General features: G+C 43.3%; 1 protein-coding gene across 5 annotated transcripts in view; it reads right to left on the bottom strand.

The window, feature by feature from the left end:
• Positions 1-972: 972 nt before the first annotated feature.
• Positions 973-16,942, bottom strand: part of PRPF39 (pre-mRNA processing factor 39) — a 40,166-nt gene continuing 24,196 nt past the window's right edge. For all 5 annotated transcript variants that reach the window (XM_034767971.1, XM_034767972.1, XM_034767973.1 and 2 more), the window contains 4 exons: positions 16,284-16,468; positions 14,640-14,714; positions 7,322-7,442; positions 973-1,835 (listed from right to left, as the gene is read on the bottom strand). In XM_034767971.1, coding sequence (XP_034623862.1) covers positions 1,779-1,835; positions 7,322-7,442; positions 14,640-14,714; positions 16,284-16,468 — 438 coding nt within the window. In that variant the 3' untranslated portion in view covers positions 973-1,778. The remainder of the gene's footprint in view (positions 1,836-7,321; positions 7,443-14,639; positions 14,715-16,283; positions 16,469-16,942) is intronic.

Here is a 16,942-nt window from a genome sequence, read left to right as displayed (position 1 = left end):
CTAAACTATTGTACGTAAAGTAAACAAGGTTTTCAAAATGTTTAAGAAGCGTCATTTAAAATTAAATTAAAATGCTGATCTTACACCACCAGCCTGCTCAGCTCCCTGCCAGCCTGGGGTTCTGTTCACCTAGGCCGGCAGCGGGCTGAGTAGGGCCTGCGGCCGGGACCCCAGACCTGGGGGTGGGTGTTTCAGGGGTCAGGGCAGAGGGCTGGGGTGTGTGGGGGCTGTAGAGCAGAAGGCTGGATGTGTGTTGGGGTGTGAGGGGTTCAGGGCAGGGGGCTGGAAGGGATATGCCCTGTTCCACCCCCTTCCCTCAGGCTTCGTCCCTACCTCTCTCTGCCTCCTCTACAGAGCTGTGTGCACATTGCCGCTCTTCCCCCTCCCTAGGGCCATCAGCTGATTGACCAGGGATGGAGAGGAGGCGGGGCCGGAAAGCACCACGCTGGGGGAAGAAGAGGGAGAGGGGAAAAGATTGGCTGCCGCAGAACCAAGCTTCTGCCTCCTGCCCCCACCAGGGAGAGGGGTGGGCGGGGGGGGGGCTGAGGGCCGGGACCGCGTCAGGGGAGCTGCGTGCCACTCAAAATCGGCTCGCGTGCCGTAGGTTGCCGACCCCTGAAGTAGAACCTCAGTTAATAGTACTTCAATTTTTTAAAAGATGTTTTAGCCCAGAGTTAGTTGGTTTTAAACCACAGAAAATGTGGTCCTAGTAGTTGCATCGTTAAGGACATAGGTTCATCTACACTGCAATTAAACCCCCATGGCTGTCATGTAAGCTGACTTGGGCCTGAAAACTGTCAACACAGCAATTGTATAGCCCGATGAGCCTGAGGCAGCTGACAAAGGTCAGCTGGGGGTGTTTAATTGCAGTGTAGACACACACACACGTTTTTCAACGGCATAACACTGAGTTTTGACAGTCACAAAGTTTTAATGGGATAGCAAAGAGAAAATCCAACAAAGCTCAGAGAATTACTGAATAATTCCTTGGTTTTATTACAAAAGAGAATGATCACTGATCAAAATGAAAAAGTTTACTCACAACTTGTACATGAGAATTCTAAATTACAAACATCCACCCCAAACACCATCGTTTCAGTGCCTTTTTAAAAAAGGGATGCAACCATTGTGCACTGCATTAATTTGTGACCCCATGTAAAATATAAAATACACATTATAGCTTTCAAATGTTGACATTACTGTATGCATGATGATCATGGCAATAAACAGACTCATTAGGGCACTGCTCACTGGGACCATGAAAAATTTCACTGGAGTCGTCGGGTAGGAAATGAGGTTTTTGGATGGTGAAGAGGAGAGCAGGTAAGGATGAAAAAAAAATTAAAGGGGGCTGCTCATGTTCATAGACCTTTCCATACTGTTCATCTCCTGTATTGGCTACTGTGACAAACACTGGACATCAGAATTTCCTCATTGCTTAAAAGACGACTGTAGCTTGAAGGATTTAAAAATATCTACTGAAGCAATGCTGACTCAAAACAACAAAACAAAAAAAGCCTCCAGATAATTTTTCCATAAGTTAGTGTGGGAAATAAAGTTGCATTTATGGTAACTAGCAGTGTACAGACCTCAATGTATCTACCAACACACAAATCTTGCTTCACATACCCTGTGAACATGGGCTCGTTAAACATGCAAAAAGAAAAAAACGGCAGGTATTACAATAGTTCATTTGTTCACATCCCTAATTTAAAAAAATATATTTTCATCGTCCATCTTTGCTGAAGCACCACAATGAACTCCAGTCTCTCTTCTGATCAGGTTGGAGGGGGGGCATAATACTGTCCGTAATTCCATGCATTCTGGTAGTTGTACTAGAAAAGAGACATCATGGGGAAAATGAGCAGAAATAATTTTTCAAATATATTTGATAATTTGCAGTTTCAACAGACTACCTCCACACATCACGTCAGGAAAGAATACTTACCCTGCACTGACTGGGATGATTTACTTGGGGTTGGTCCTGCTTTGAGCAGGGGGTGGGACTAGATACCCTCCTGAGGTCTCTTCCAACCCTAATATCCTTCTATGATTCTATGACTGGTTCTTCAAGGTGGTATGGTCAGTGTGGATCTCATTGTAGGTAAACATGCGCCACAAGATTGGAATCTTTTGAACTGCTGTGGCCATCAGAGCTGCATGTGCACCCTGTGCCCTCATGCGAGAGCAGTAAGGGCAGGGAGGCCACAACCTTCCAGCAGCTCCCTCACAAATCAAAGCCTGTGGTTGGTATGGACTCTGGAAAGCGGGGTTAGAAGGCAGATCATGGGATCTGTAAAGACTGCAATATCTCAAAGACCCACAGTTACTGTAGAGTGCGTACCATTCTCTCAGAGTATGTGTCAGTGTGGATCCCAACGTAGGTGACTGGCAAGAAGTCCCCTCACTGGATAACGGGAATGAGAAATTGTAAACTATTTTAGTCAAAAACTGAAGCATCGTTCCGTCATGGGCATAACGTTTGACCATTTGGTTGGTGAGTTCCTGCCTGGCAGATCTCGGACATTGGCACATTGTCCTGTCCTAGACTTAAGGAAACTCATATCAACATCTCCAGAAAAGACCCTCTTTCTTCTCTGTACAGGGTGCTGAAGGAATTAGCTGAAGAAATCTCGGAACTAATGACAATAATATTTGCAAACTCATGGATGACCAGAGAAGTCCTGGAAGACTGGAGAAGGGCTAACATAGTGCTCATCTTTAAAAAGAGGAAAAAGGAGGCGCCAGGGAACTACAGACCAGGCAGCCTGACCTTGGTACCTGAGAAGCTACTAGAGCTATGTATAAAACATGCCATTTGTGAATAAATGGAGGATGAAGGTGTGATCATTAGCATCCAGAATGGATTTACCAAGAACAAATCATGCCAAACCAGCTTGATTTCCTTCTTTGACAGAATAACTGGTTTGGTGGATAGGAGGAATGTGGTGGAGGTAATATACTTGGATTTCAGCAAGGCTTTTGACATAGTCCCATGTGACATTCTAAATAAGCAAGCTGGAGAAATGCGAGCTCCCTGGAACTACCATTAAGTGGATATATAATTGGTTAACTGCACACAAAGAGCAACTATTAATGGAATGATGTCAGATTGGAGAGAGGTCTCAAGTGGGGTTCCCAGAGATCTGTTCTGGGACTGGTGTTATTAACATCTTTATTAATAACCTGCATGTAGTAATAGAGATCAAATTTGCAGGTGACACAAAGCTGGGGTGAGTTGCCAACACTTTGGAGGATAGAGCTAAAATCCAGAGGGATCTTGATAAATTGGAGACCTGGGCTATAGACAACAAAATGAAATTCAACGAAGACAAACACGAGGTGCTACGCCTAGGGGAAAAAAACAAACGTATGAATACAGAATGGGGGATAACTGCCTTGCAAGCAGCACTGCTGAGAATTATCTGGGAGTTGTGGTAGATCACAACCTCAACATGAGTCAGCAATGCAATGCTCTTGCAAAAAAAGCAAATGCAGTTTTAAGTTGCATTAACAGAGGCATAACATGCAAGTCACAGGAGGGGCTAGTACCAGTCTTCTTAGTGTGGTTAGGCCTCAGCTGCAGTACTGTGTCCAATTCTGGTCACCAACATATAGAAAGGATGTAGCGAAACTGGAAAGGATCCAGAGGCAAGTGACAAAGATGATCAAAAGGACAGAATGCAAACCGTATGAGCAAAGGCTGAAGGTATGTTTAGTTTGGAAAAGAAGAGATTAAGGGGGAAGACAAGATACGGTCTTCAAATACTTGAAAGGCTGCCATCAAAAAGATGGGAGAAAAGTGGTTCTTTCTTGCCACACAGGGTAGGACAAGAGGCAGAGGGTTCAAACTACAGCACAGAAGATTTAGATTAAATCTCAAGAAAAACTTCCTAGCTGTAAGAACAGTAGGACAATGGAAAGGAAGCCTAAGAAGTTTGTTGAAGCTCCTTTACTGGAGGTTTTCAAAAGGAGGCTGGACAGCCATTTGCCTTGGACGGTACTTTCTCTTTGGCTCCTAGATGAAGCTACAAAGCTACTTCTGTTTGCAGCAGGCTCTTGTGAGAAAGAGCCAGTGAATGAAATTGGATGGAGCAGCCATGGACACTGATCTCTAACACCCACCAGTCAGATATTATGGCACACCACACCTGGTGGAATGGGGTAAGGCAACTTACAAAGGTTACATGTTCTGAACAGGCCCTAAGCCAACTCCTGACAGTCCTGACAAATTTACTAATGTGCCACTAGTGCTGAGTGTGTCACTGAAGAGGAGGAAGACATGTCTCCTGGCATATCTAGCCTTTATCTTCAGAGTATGATCGGGCTGCTTGGTGGGATAGGATTGGCTCCTCTATCTCATCTGAGGTTGGCAATGGTACAGTTTATGTTAAGGGGCTATAGTACACATTCCCAAGCAGCACAAGGTAGTCTTCGGGTATGTCTTCACTACCGTCTGGATCGGTGGGCAGCGATCGATCCCCGAGCGCTCTCCTGTCGACTCCTGTACTCCAGCTCGGCGAGAGGCGCAGGCGGAGTCAACAGGGGAGCAGCAGCAGTCGACTCACCATGGTGAAGACACCACGGTAAGTTGATTTAAGTACGTTGAGTTCAGCTACGTTATTCACTAGCTGAAGTTGCGTAACTTAGATCGATTCCCCCCCCCAGTGTAGACCAGGCCTTCAGGTCCTTTTAGGAATGCAGGGCATTGTCTATGTGTTGGCTACACAATTCTATCCCCTCAAAGAGTAGATCCTATATCATGGCCTGTACCTTGTTGGGAATCACTGACATCTGGAGCCATGAGGCATTTCATATAACCACCACTCTAGCCATGAACCTGGCTGCCGTGTCCGAAGCATCCATGGCTGCTTGTAGGGCCATCTTAGCTCCTAACTGGAGCTCTTTGATGACTTCCTTGAGCTCACTCCTGTTCTCTGATGGAAGGTTGGACAACAAAGGCTGTTACTATGTCCCAAGTTAGAAAATTATATTTGGCCACAAGGGCTTCGTAGTTTGCCACTCAAACATGGAGGAAGGCAGAAGAGGCGGCTTTCCTCTCAACCCAACAGTTTCTTTGGGTCTTTATCACTCGTTAGACTTTTCTCACACCACGGAGACTGCCAACAAGCCCAGAAGGGGGTGGGCATAAAAATATTCATAGCCTTGTGCACAACTTGGTATCACTTCTCCACTCCTTTTGCTGCGGCCAGAATAGTGGCAGGTTGACGCAGTGAATAGCAGATGGACACTCTTGAAACAGATGTCAGTCATACAAACTCTGTATGCTGACACCGAGCCTGGCCAGGCAAAGAGAGGTTTGACCTCACTAAGGCATGATGTCAAACCACCCTTCAGTTATTGAATGGCAATCCTGGATGGGCTTGGTGTCATCAGCATATCAAATTTACGAGATTTCTCTTGGTTAACTGACATCTATTTCAGGAGTCTCTGCTAGTCTCTTAAACAGATTGCGGAATGTCCTAAAGTCAGCCAGTGCTGGGGTCATTGCTTCATCTTGTGACTAAGCTAGAACATCCTTACAAGGCAAGGTAAGATTGTGTTGCTCCTCTGATCTTATGTTCAGGAATTCCTGGCTTTGTTCCTGGCCCACTGTCTGTGGTCTAGCAAGCCATGCCATTGAGGAGTGCAATCTTAACCTCTTCCTAGAATGGGATGGGGCTCTGCTCCTGAAATTATGCAAAGGAGGACCCCAGTAAACCCAGGAAGTCAATGGTAGCATTCCATATGGCTATGGCTGGCTTGCCTGATGATGGCAGTCCAATACTAATCCCCTTGTGGCTGCAGGCCCTTTAGGGAGAGCCACCTGGTCTATCCATGGTCTCTCAAGACAGCCTCAGGGAAGAACATTCCCTGTTTGAGGGAGGTGAGAAGACATGTCCCTGTGATAGTGGGGAGGAATAGATTTCTTCTAGCAGTGGTGCCAAGGCATATGACTTTCTTTGTATCAGGGTCCAGGACAGTGGTTGTCTCGGAACCAGGGTTCTTTTCAACATGGGACCAGAATCCTCCAAAAATATATGCATCAGTGCCGTCAGTGACTGTTGCCGGGGTCAATGCTGATGGTTGCAAAGTGTGCGATGCCGTGATGGTTAACAAGGAGCCATCTCTAGCTCTAGAGTTAGTGTGAGGCTCAGTGATCTCCCTGCCTCCCCTCGAGGCTTTATGCAGTCTTTCCCCTGGAAATCCCCAAGCCCTAGAGTCTCTGTCCTGATGTTTGGAGTGGCCTCTCGCCGCCAGACTTTGATGTCTGCATTTGCTTTGCCACCAAACTGGGCATCCTATGTCTACTGGAAGGGTTGATTGTAGATGTTTTATCCGGTACCTGTTGGGATCCAATACCTGACTCCTGGATCCAGAGAGGCCCTTCATCGACTGCTCCAGTGAATGGAGCTTCAGTTCAGTGTCCTGCATCTCCTCAAAGAAAATGATCGGAATATGCCAAACATAGATCTAGTGCATGATTCACTCCCAAGCAGAAGAGGCATATGCTGTGCCCACCCATTAGCAGAATTAGCCCGTTGCAGAAAGAGCAAGGCTTGGAGTCCACCATTAGGTAGGCGGTTGAACCATGCCATATGGAAGCATGTCGAACTGTCAGGAATCAGTCTATGTGGGTCGTAGTTTATCTGTTGTTTCTACAGCAAGTAAAGCGTATTTTGGAAAGTTCTGAAGAGATAAGTGGGAGCTAAAGCCTAACAGATTGGACATTCGCTAGGTTCTGTCTTGCTACCATGGGCAGAGAGAGGAAATTAAGGGAGGGTCGCAGCTGCCCTGCCCCTACAGGAGCATGAGACAGCACAGGAGGCGCACACACACAGAGACTGGCATCTACACAGACACACTCAATGACGGAATGTGTTTCTCTCAGATGAATAACTGTAAAAAAAAAAAAACAAGTCAGACCTCAGGTTGAGGCATTTTGAGAAAAACTCACTAACATGGCAACCCTGAGATGGCCTTTCTGCAGAAATGTGTAGTCCTCCAACTGCAGGGCAGAAGGTTCCAGCATGAAGAGAGGCTGATTTCCCTCAAGTGTTTGTGTATTTTTGGGATCTTTTTTATGCAAGCAGGCCCGTATAAAAAGAGTCAAGTCGCAGAAGAGCCAGTCTTTGCCACTCTAGGCGCACTACAGAGGAACAAATTCATGTAAAGGGGCAGTGCGGATGCAAATGGAAAGGAGGCAGAACTACAGTTTTATCTGAGACATTAAGTATCTAGCTGCAGATAAATAAGGTCCTTGGAGGTAAAACATACATTAAGAACGTACAGTCACAGAAAGTGATCACCTCATACCCACCTGATACCACGCATTATAATTATATGCAACCTGATTAGCTTGCATGTCTCCATCCATCATTTGGGTAGATGCCAATGTCGCATCATCTGTATGTGCTTTCTTCTCATCTGGTTCCTCCGAGCTGCAAAATTAAACAAACATTTTGTTTAACAAACTTTAAAACACTAGAAAACACTTTAAAACACTAGAAAAGCTTTACTGCCTACACGAATGCGTATTTGTCTACTTTATAAGAATCAAGGTGACGTTTCCAAGCCTGGGTTTCTGAGGTGGGAACCCAAAGATGGAATCCAATTTTGAGAGATCAGGCACATGCTGCTTTCGCTGAAGTCAACAGGAGTTGCAGATGGCAGCACCTAATTCTTAGAGGCTACTCATCCAGATGCCTAAATAAGGATGGAGCTACTCAGTTTTAGGTAATCAAGTTTTGACCCCAAGATTTAGTTATTTTTGGCAGCAGTGCTCTTTAGCCTGTCTCTGCCCTGTAACTTGTAAGTTCCTGACTCTGGCAACAAGTCCTTTATGTTAAAGGAGGGAATATTCTAACGTTCCTAAACATTTGGGGCACACTCTTCACCAGTACAAGAATAATGGGTGATGGTAACCAAGTACAGTTCTAAACTGAACACCACCTTTCAAAATAGGATGCATTTTTAGGTTTAAATGTGGCCCAGGCCAAAGTTCCAGGAATTCTTCCTGAGATGCCACACTCCAGGTTATTTTAACTACACGTAGTAACCCTCCATGCCTGGCAATCATGGTTAGGACTGTAGGGTGAGGAGTGGACTGTCACTTTCCTTTGTTGTAAAGGGTTCCAGTCTTGTAAGGGCAATCTCTGAAACTCTCACAGGAGTAGACTTGTGTGCAACGCTATGATGTCTTTTTCAAGGTCAGAAAGTCACTGCAGAAGGGAGGTGGAGGGGCCCAGGGAGTAGTTATGGAGCACTCTGTCCCCAGTACTCCCCTGTCTGAAAGCAAAGGGAATCCATGTGCTTGATCAATGGATTTTCCTGCCTCCTAGGCCTATTTCTGCAGTCACTGACTGTTTGGACTGAAATGAGATTCACACCTTTGCAAGGTCTAGGCTTACCCCTTGCAGTCTGGGTCCAGGTTTTGCCTCTGGTTCTCTCATAAGAAACAGCCTCATGAGCCAGCGTCCATTCACACACTGAATGTGGAAATCAGTCTGTGCCGTGTTTAATACCTTCCTGGCATCTAACCTCATCCTGAACACACATCTCTGTTGTAAGGTCATGGATATTGTCGCTCCCATTATACACAGAGGTAATATAGGACATACTTTAAAATGCTCTAGTTTGTTGAAAGGATATTTTCTCCTGGTATCCTTTCACCTACAAACAGTACCAAACCAACTACCGAGATTCCTGTAGCTGTCAGGCATCATCAGCAAAGATTAAAATCCCTGAGCTCCAATCTAAAAGGCTTATAAAGAAGTAAAAGTTGCTTTGAGGCCTGTTAATTTAAGATTGGCATCCCTCACCTTAGAGTTTTAAGTACCAGGTTATTCCACAATTTTTCCTCGTACTCTATTTAATTCTTGCGCCAAAAAATGATTTTGTATGAGGCACTTTAACCTCATGATCTAACCAGTCACAGATACTGGCACGAAGATGCTTGATGCAGCTTCTGGAAGATTATTTAAGACCATTTTAATTATTCTTTTGGTTATTTGTGACAAGGCCAACTGAATCCAGCCTACAGCTTTTCAACTAGTTATACCCAAGACTTTGGTCCTGAATTCAGATATAAATTTTGTTTGCAGGATTAAAGACAGGTACATTAACCCCTTTCTACTCCCAAGAGTTCAAGAACTTCTATTAGCTTTCAAATTATTCCAAAAATGAATACACATTTTGTCCTCATTGACTTTTCAATATTATGTGAAGTTTATTCTAGATTTTAAGCATGTCATATTAGTGGGGTTTAATTTATGCAAGTTAAGTGCCAGCTTGTAACGTTCCTGCTCATTGGCATGGACGGCTCTGTTCCGCACAGGTTAGGTCTCAGCTGGAGCACTATGTCCAATTTTGGTTCCCAATGCAGAGAAAGGATGTAGCGAAACTGGAAAGGATCCAGAAGCTTCATCCATTCGCCACATCCCACAAATCTGTTCTAGATCAAATGATGTTCGGAAGCCACTTCTAGCTGGTAATTTTCACCCCGTTTTTCTAGACACGTGAACTGTTGGAGGTTTTCATCCTAGACTTTTCATTACTCCAAAGGAATCCTTAGACTGACGTTTTTGGCTATTTGATCTATGCAGCCAGAATATCTAAAACCAACATTCGGAATAATTAGAGACACTTTGGAGATGTAATCATTTTCAATTGTACTTAGTCTTCCTTTATATTCTTGTTAACTAGGGCCAACATTTTCCTTAATCAAAACTGACCTCTGTTGTAAAGCACCTTTGAGATCTATGGATGAAAGCCCTCTGACTGTGAAAGTTCTCGCTTGGCAAGTGTCATGGCTGGTGAGATGAAGCAGCTGGGGGATTAAGGGATTCAGCCAGCTGGTACTCAACAAGGAAGAACTTGCAATGGGAGGGAAATGTGTCATCAACACCATTGCTAGCTCTTCCTCTGCCTTCAGACAGTCATCCTGACCCTGGCGGCTTCCTGGTCTTGACTTGCTGGAAATGATGCCTGCATCTCCCCACTGATGAAAGCCAGGCCGCGAGAACCACCCTTTGTGAGTGGAATCTGTCGATGGCATCCCTCAGGAAGCAGGTGAGAGATGCACAGGAGGAGGTGGCTCCAGAAGCAGAAGGGCTTCATCAATAGGATGCCCGTGGAAACATCTGGGATGGAGGATGCTAGTTGACTACAGTGGCACCAGAGGAGGATGGAGAACCAGTTGCTGTATGGGGAGGAGACTGGTTGCTGGCCACCTCAGCCAGTAAGCAGTTTTCCACCTTCCACCCAAGTCCCCCGTCCATCGTGGTGAAGAAACGGTACACTGTACTGGCAATGAGAGACAAGAAGCACACCTCAATAGCCAAGGACAAGGAGCCACAAGCCACAAGGACTGCTGAGGGGAACAAAGGCATTCATCTGCCAACCTGATATAATGTTCCGGGAGGTGGGCTGCCTGCCTGAAGCCTGCATCCAAGGTATTACACAAAAGGTTGTCGAGGCTTATCTGACCGCTACCCCATGCCGCTCATCCACTTGTGCACTAGCAGATCAGCAGCGACTACCAGGCTCTGGGAATGAGGGTGGGAGTCAGGAACTCAGGATTCTTGTCCATCCTTCTGGTTGAGGGTAAGGGCCCGGGCAGGCACACGTGCATCCTGGAGATGAATGCATGGCTGCACAGCTAGTGTCAGCAGAAGGTTTAAAACAAACAAAAGGAAGTGTTTCTTCAGACAACGCACAGTCAACCTGTGGAACTCCTTGCCAGGGGACGTTGTGAAGGCCAAAACTAAAACAGGGTTCAAAAAGAACTAGATAAGTTCATGGAGGACAGGTTCATCAATGGCTATTGGGCAGGGATGCAAAACCATGCTCTGAAGTGTCCCTAGCCTCTGTCTGCCAGGAACTGGGAATGGGCAACAGGGAATGGATCACTTGATTACCTGTTCTGTTCATTCCCTCTGGGGCACTTGGTATTGGCCACTGTCGGAAGACAGGATACTGGGCTAGATGGACCTTTGGTCTGACCCAGTATTGTCATTCTTTTGTCAACGGGAGGGCTTTGGCTTCCTTGACCATGAGATGCTGTTCTGGGAAGAGATGGGACTCACCTGACCAAGAGGAAAAGCATCTTTGCACACTGACTTCCCAACCTAGGGAGGAGGGCTTTAAACTAGGTTCAAAGAGGGCAGGTGATAAAACCCCACCAGGTAAGCATAAAAAAGACAACCCTAACAGAGAGCTAGATGTTGGGAAGGGGAGACATGGAAATTTACAATTAAGATCACAGGACCCACAAGAGGCAAACCAGTGGGGGAAGCTGTTCAACATCTTAGATGTCTACACACAAATACAAGGAATATTGGGAATAAGCCAGAAGAACTGGAAGCATTAATCCATAAGATAAATTATGACTTAATCGGCATCACAGAGACCTGGTGGGATAAGTCCTACAACTGGAATACCAGTATAGAGGGATATAGCTTGTTCAAGGACAGGCAGGATACAAATGTTGCATTATACATCAAGAATATATACACATGTTCTGTGGTCCAGAAGCACAGCAGAGGCAGACCAGTTGAAAATCTCTGGGAGAAGATAAAAAGGATAAAAAAAATAGGGGTGACATCAGGGTGGGATCTCCTACAGACCACCAAATCAGGAAGAGGAGGTGGATGAGACAGTTCTAGAACAAACAATACATATCCAGAACATAAGACCTAGTAGTAACTGGGGACTTTGCCTACCCAGATATCTGTTGGAAAAGTAATATGGCAAAACAAAATTTCCAGTAAGTTTTTGGAATGTATTGGAGACAACTTTTTGCTTCAGAAAGTGGAGGAACCGGGGGGGCGCAGCCATTTTAGATTTGATTCTGACTCACACGGAAGAATTGATTGCAAATCTGAAGGTGGAAGGCAATTTGGGTGAAAGTGATCATGAAATGATAGATTTCATTATTGTGGAAAAAAAAGGAAGAAGGGAGAGCAACACAATAAGGACAATGTACTTCAAAAAAAGCAAACTTTCACAAACTCCCGAGAACTTGTTGGTAAGCTCCCATGCAAAGAAACTCTAAGGGAAAAAGGACTTTAGAAGAGCTGACAGTTTCTACAAGTGACAATATTAAAGGCACAACAGCAAACTATCCCCACATGAAGGAAAGATAGAAGACTTGTGAGAGACCAATATGGCTCCATCAGGTGCTTTTTAAGGACATGAACATCAAAAAGAAACCCTACAAAAGAGGAGGCATGGACAATTGCTAAGCAGGAGAACAAAAGAATAGCAGAAGCATGTGGGGACAAAATCAGAAAGGCCAAAGCACAAAATGAGTTGCACTTAGCAAGGAACACAAAAGGCAATAAGAAGAAATTATTTAAATACATTTAGGAGTAAGAGAAAGATGAAGAAAAGTAGAAGTCCTCTCCTTAGTGGGGAAGGAAAGCTAATAATTGATGACATGACAAAGGCTGGGGTGTTTTATTTTGAGGTGCCTATTTTTTATATATATATATAGATATAGATGGAGATATACCTATCTCATAGAACTGGAAGGGACCCCGAAAGGTTGAGTCCAGCCCCCTGTCTTCATTAGCAGGACCAAGTACTGATTTTGCCCTAGATCCCTAGGTGGCCCCCTCAAGGATCGAACTCACAACCCTGGGTTTAGCAGGCCAATGCTCAAACCACTGAGCTATCCCTCTTCCCTTTTTGCTTCAGTCTTCACTAAAAAGGTTAATGGTGACCAGATATTCAACACAATATTAACAAAAAGAGGGAAGGAATGCATGCCAAAGTAGGGAAAGTACAAGTTAAAGAATATATTGATGAAATTCATCCTAGGGTATTTAAGGAACTAACTGAAACTCTCCCGGAACGGTTAGCAATTATCTTAGAGAACTTCTGGAGGAGAGGTGAAGTCCCAGACCACTGGAGAAGGGCAAACGTACAAAGAGGAACAAAAAGAACCCAAGGAATTACAGACTAGTCAGCCTACCTTTGATACCTGGAAAGATACAGGAACAAACAATGCCAAACCAACCTAATTACCTTCTTTGACAGGGTTGCTGGTATAGTGGATGGGGGTGGGGGAGTGAGCATTAGACATGGTATATCTTGATTTTAAATAAGCCTTCTGAGACAGTCCCACATATAATTCTCAAACAAACTAGGGAGATGTGGTCTAGATGAAATTATTCTAAGGTGGGTGCACAACTGGTTGAAAGACGGTACTCAAAGAATAATTATCAATGGTTCGCTATCTGGTGTATCTAACGAAAATATTGAATAGTACCAGATCCCTGTGAGACCCCATTATTGACTTAAAATTTGCAGATGACACCAACCGACAATAGGTTGCAAGCACTTTGGAGGATAGGATTAGAATTAAAAATGACCTTGACAAACTGGAGAATTGATCTGAAACAAGATGAAATTCAATATAGACAAATGCAAAATACTTCACTTAGGAAGGAAAAAATCAAATGCACAACTACAAAACGGTGAATAACTGGATTAGGTGCTAGTACTGCTGAAAAGAACCTGGGGTTATACTAGATCACAAATAGAATATGAATCAACAATGTGCGCAGTTGCAAAAAAGGCTAATATTCTGGGATGTATTAACAGGAATGTCATATGTAAGACAAGAAGTAACTGTCCTGCTCTACTAGGCACGGGTGAGGTACTGTGTCCAATTCTGGGGCCACACTTTAGGAACGATCTGGACAAATTACAGAGTGTCCAGAGGAGAGCAACAAAAATGATAAAAGGTTTAGAAAACCTGACTTAAGAAGACAGGTTAAAAAAACGGAGAAAAGAAGATTGTTATCAACCCTCTCACACCAATCTTCCAATATGTTAAGGAATGTTATGAAGAAGACAGTGATCAATTGTTCTCCATGTCCACTGAGGGCAGGACAAGTAGTAATGGGTTTAATCTGCAGCAAGAAAGATTTAGGTTGGGTAGCAGGAAAAACGTTTTAACTATAAGAGTAGTTAAGCTCTGGGAAAGGCTTCCAAAGGAGGTTGTGGAATAGCCATCATTGGAGGATTTTAAGAGCAGGTCGGAAAACACCTGTAAGGGATGGCTTAGGTTTACTCGGTCCTGCCTCAGTGCAGGAGGCTGGACTTGATACTTCTTGAGGTCCCTTCCAGCCCGACATTTCTATGATTCTATGGGGAGGTTTATTAAAAACAAAAAAAAAGGCCACATCTCAAGGAATTCTAGCAGCTTTCAGCATAAGCATTTCAGTTTAAGTACTTTTGGGATGCAAATGCTGTAAATTAAGGCAAAAAACATTACAGTCACGTTAGAGATATAACTAGATACACTACACTCTATTGGATATTTAGCACCACTCCCTTTTCTTTTAGGCCTCCTGGGAAGACAGTACAAAGCCCAAAATAGTTTTAAGGGCTTTAAAAACAACTGAACTTGAAAAACCCAAAGTACTTAATGATGAGTATGGGGCAATCAGTGACGTTCTCTAAATGTTTTAGAAACATTTGAAAATGTTTTGTTCCAGTTGTAGAAGTCTTATACACAGACTTCTACAATACCCCAGGATCCTGTCTTTGCTACTCTGGAATTCAAAGCAATACCACTATTGCATGAACTATTAATTGACTTAGGAGCATGAGGTGAATACAGTTCATACCCATTTTCTGCTTTCCTTTTTAAAGAATCCTGCTCTTTTAGAAGTGTTTGATGTTCATCATAGGCATCCAAAAGCCTGGGTGGGGGAAAAAAAAAAAAAAAATCACAAACACACCCCACAACCTTTGTTTAGCATGCATGTTACATTTTCAAAACAGTCAGTACAGCCTGTAAATAATTAGGCTACCAACCTGTACCTCTTCCATCCATTGTCAAAGGATGTTGTATAGTGACAATTATTAAGTATGTCTATTTCAGACAGTAAAAATTCTGTATTACTATGAAACTAGGCAAAGGTAAACTAATTTCTGAAATTGAATTAAGACCAAAAGATTAAAGCTATCCACTATGACGTGAGGAAGACCAAAAAGCTTGCTAGTTTGAATGATTTTCATAATGCACAAGATATATTCAAAAGTGTGTGTTAATATAGTGAAGAACAACATTTTCAGTGGCACGTGAAGACATTTTCCCCCCACAAAAATACCAACCTACCATTAGTTACAGTTGTGTTTATATTAAGCATTTATACTGCACCATAAACGTACATGGTGTTTTACATGTGTTGCTATAATTCATATCAATATCTAAAGACCTTTCACGAGTAGTACGAAAAACAGAGGAATTCAGTGCTGCATGAAGAGCCATCTAGCTATCAAGTAACAGTGTATAAAGCAACCCATCTCTCAATAGGTGCAATAACAATCTGTATGTTTCCCAGATATTTCATTTAATATAGGCGCAGCTGCTGGTTCAGATTCCTCTTACTACTGCAGTTCAAAAGGTGACAGACCAAAGCTGCTGCTTCCATCAGCCATCTCCTTTGACACAAGGAGGTCTGGAGTTCCATCCCCGTTCTTTTCGTTCTGCACATCTCAGATATTTCGTTCTGCACATCTCAGATATTTTGTCCTGCAGCACCATATCAGAACCTAAAAGCTTGCTTTCTCTTAGCCAATTTCCTTCCTGGAAGTTACATGCATAGTTCCCATGAAAGTCAGTGCATATCAGAAGGCAGAATTTTACCATCGGCTATTATTAGCAACATGCAATGCAGAAAAGCTAACTTATGGCTTGGAAAATCCAAGCCAAAAAACAGGGAAATTACACTTTATGGTAATATTGAGAATGAAGAGAATAAAAAATATTTAATTAAAAGTTGCATTTGTGTAAACGTCCAATGTCCAGAGAAAGCTCAATGCAGAGCACACAATTAGAAAGCCTGTGATTTCTGAACACATTAATGATACTAGTCCTCAAGGATAAGCCAAGTTAGGGCAAGTTTGAAAATTTAAGATGTGTAGTTGTGGGTGAAGTTATAAAAAAAAAAGCAAACACTTTTCTTCGTGTCCTCTTTCAAGAATATCCCCCACTATAAAGCCAAGACACAGCTTTCGAACAAAAAGACAACACTCTTGAGCTGAGAACAAGCATGAGACAAAATGGCAGCTTTTCCAGAAAGTTGATAATACTTGAAAATAGGAACTTGGTATGAATTTGTCTGTCTTCAACTCTAACAGTGTCATAATTGCAGTGCTACAATAATAGTTTAAGGAGCATGTCTAAATGAAACTCTTCCCCCAAAATTATAAACAGCACCTCATTTGGTGACCCAATTACAGCCATAGTGTAGGTTAAATCTTACTTGTTGACGTCAGAACCAAAATCTTCCAGAAATTCCACTTTTCGTTGAGAAAATGTAATCCTCATTTTTATAGACAATGCACCATTGACAGCTTTGTCAAAACATGTGAGGATGTTTTCTTCATTTTGCTTAAGATCCCCACTATACTCCATTTCAAGTAAGTTGAGATACAATTTAGTGTTCTCCTGTGCAAAAAAAGTTACAGCGATTGTTGTAAAATAGTGTTTGCCCAAGTACATCTCCAGCACTTCTTTCTAATAACTTCAACAGCTATGCGCACCAGAGTGTCCTACGTTGTAAACAGATGTTATAGTGTAGTCAATACAAAGCTTTCCTGTCCGAAAGATAGGTGCTCTTTGACCTGTGTCATTTTATAAATAGATGCACATGGTCTACAGTACATCTGAGGGTATGTGTATCCTTGTGATTAGCATGAGGGCTCGAAGACCAAGCAGTTCTGGCGCCCAAATAAAGTGATACTTGCACTAACATGACCAATGGTATTTAATAAATTACTTCCATGCAATATCAGCATCCGTGCATTGTTTGTGATTTTTGAAAGGGAGCAGGACAGAGAAAAACAACGATGTCTCAGAACACTAGGGGACTCATGGATGCTATCTGAAGGGTGAAAAAGGCAAGATTCATAACCTGCAAAT

Source organism: Trachemys scripta, chromosome 4 (assembly GCF_013100865.1).
Source record: "Trachemys scripta elegans isolate TJP31775 chromosome 4, CAS_Tse_1.0, whole genome shotgun sequence".
In the NCBI taxonomy this organism is placed as follows: domain Eukaryota; kingdom Metazoa; phylum Chordata; order Testudines; family Emydidae; genus Trachemys; species Trachemys scripta.
This window is presented reverse-complemented; position numbering and strand designations above follow the sequence as displayed.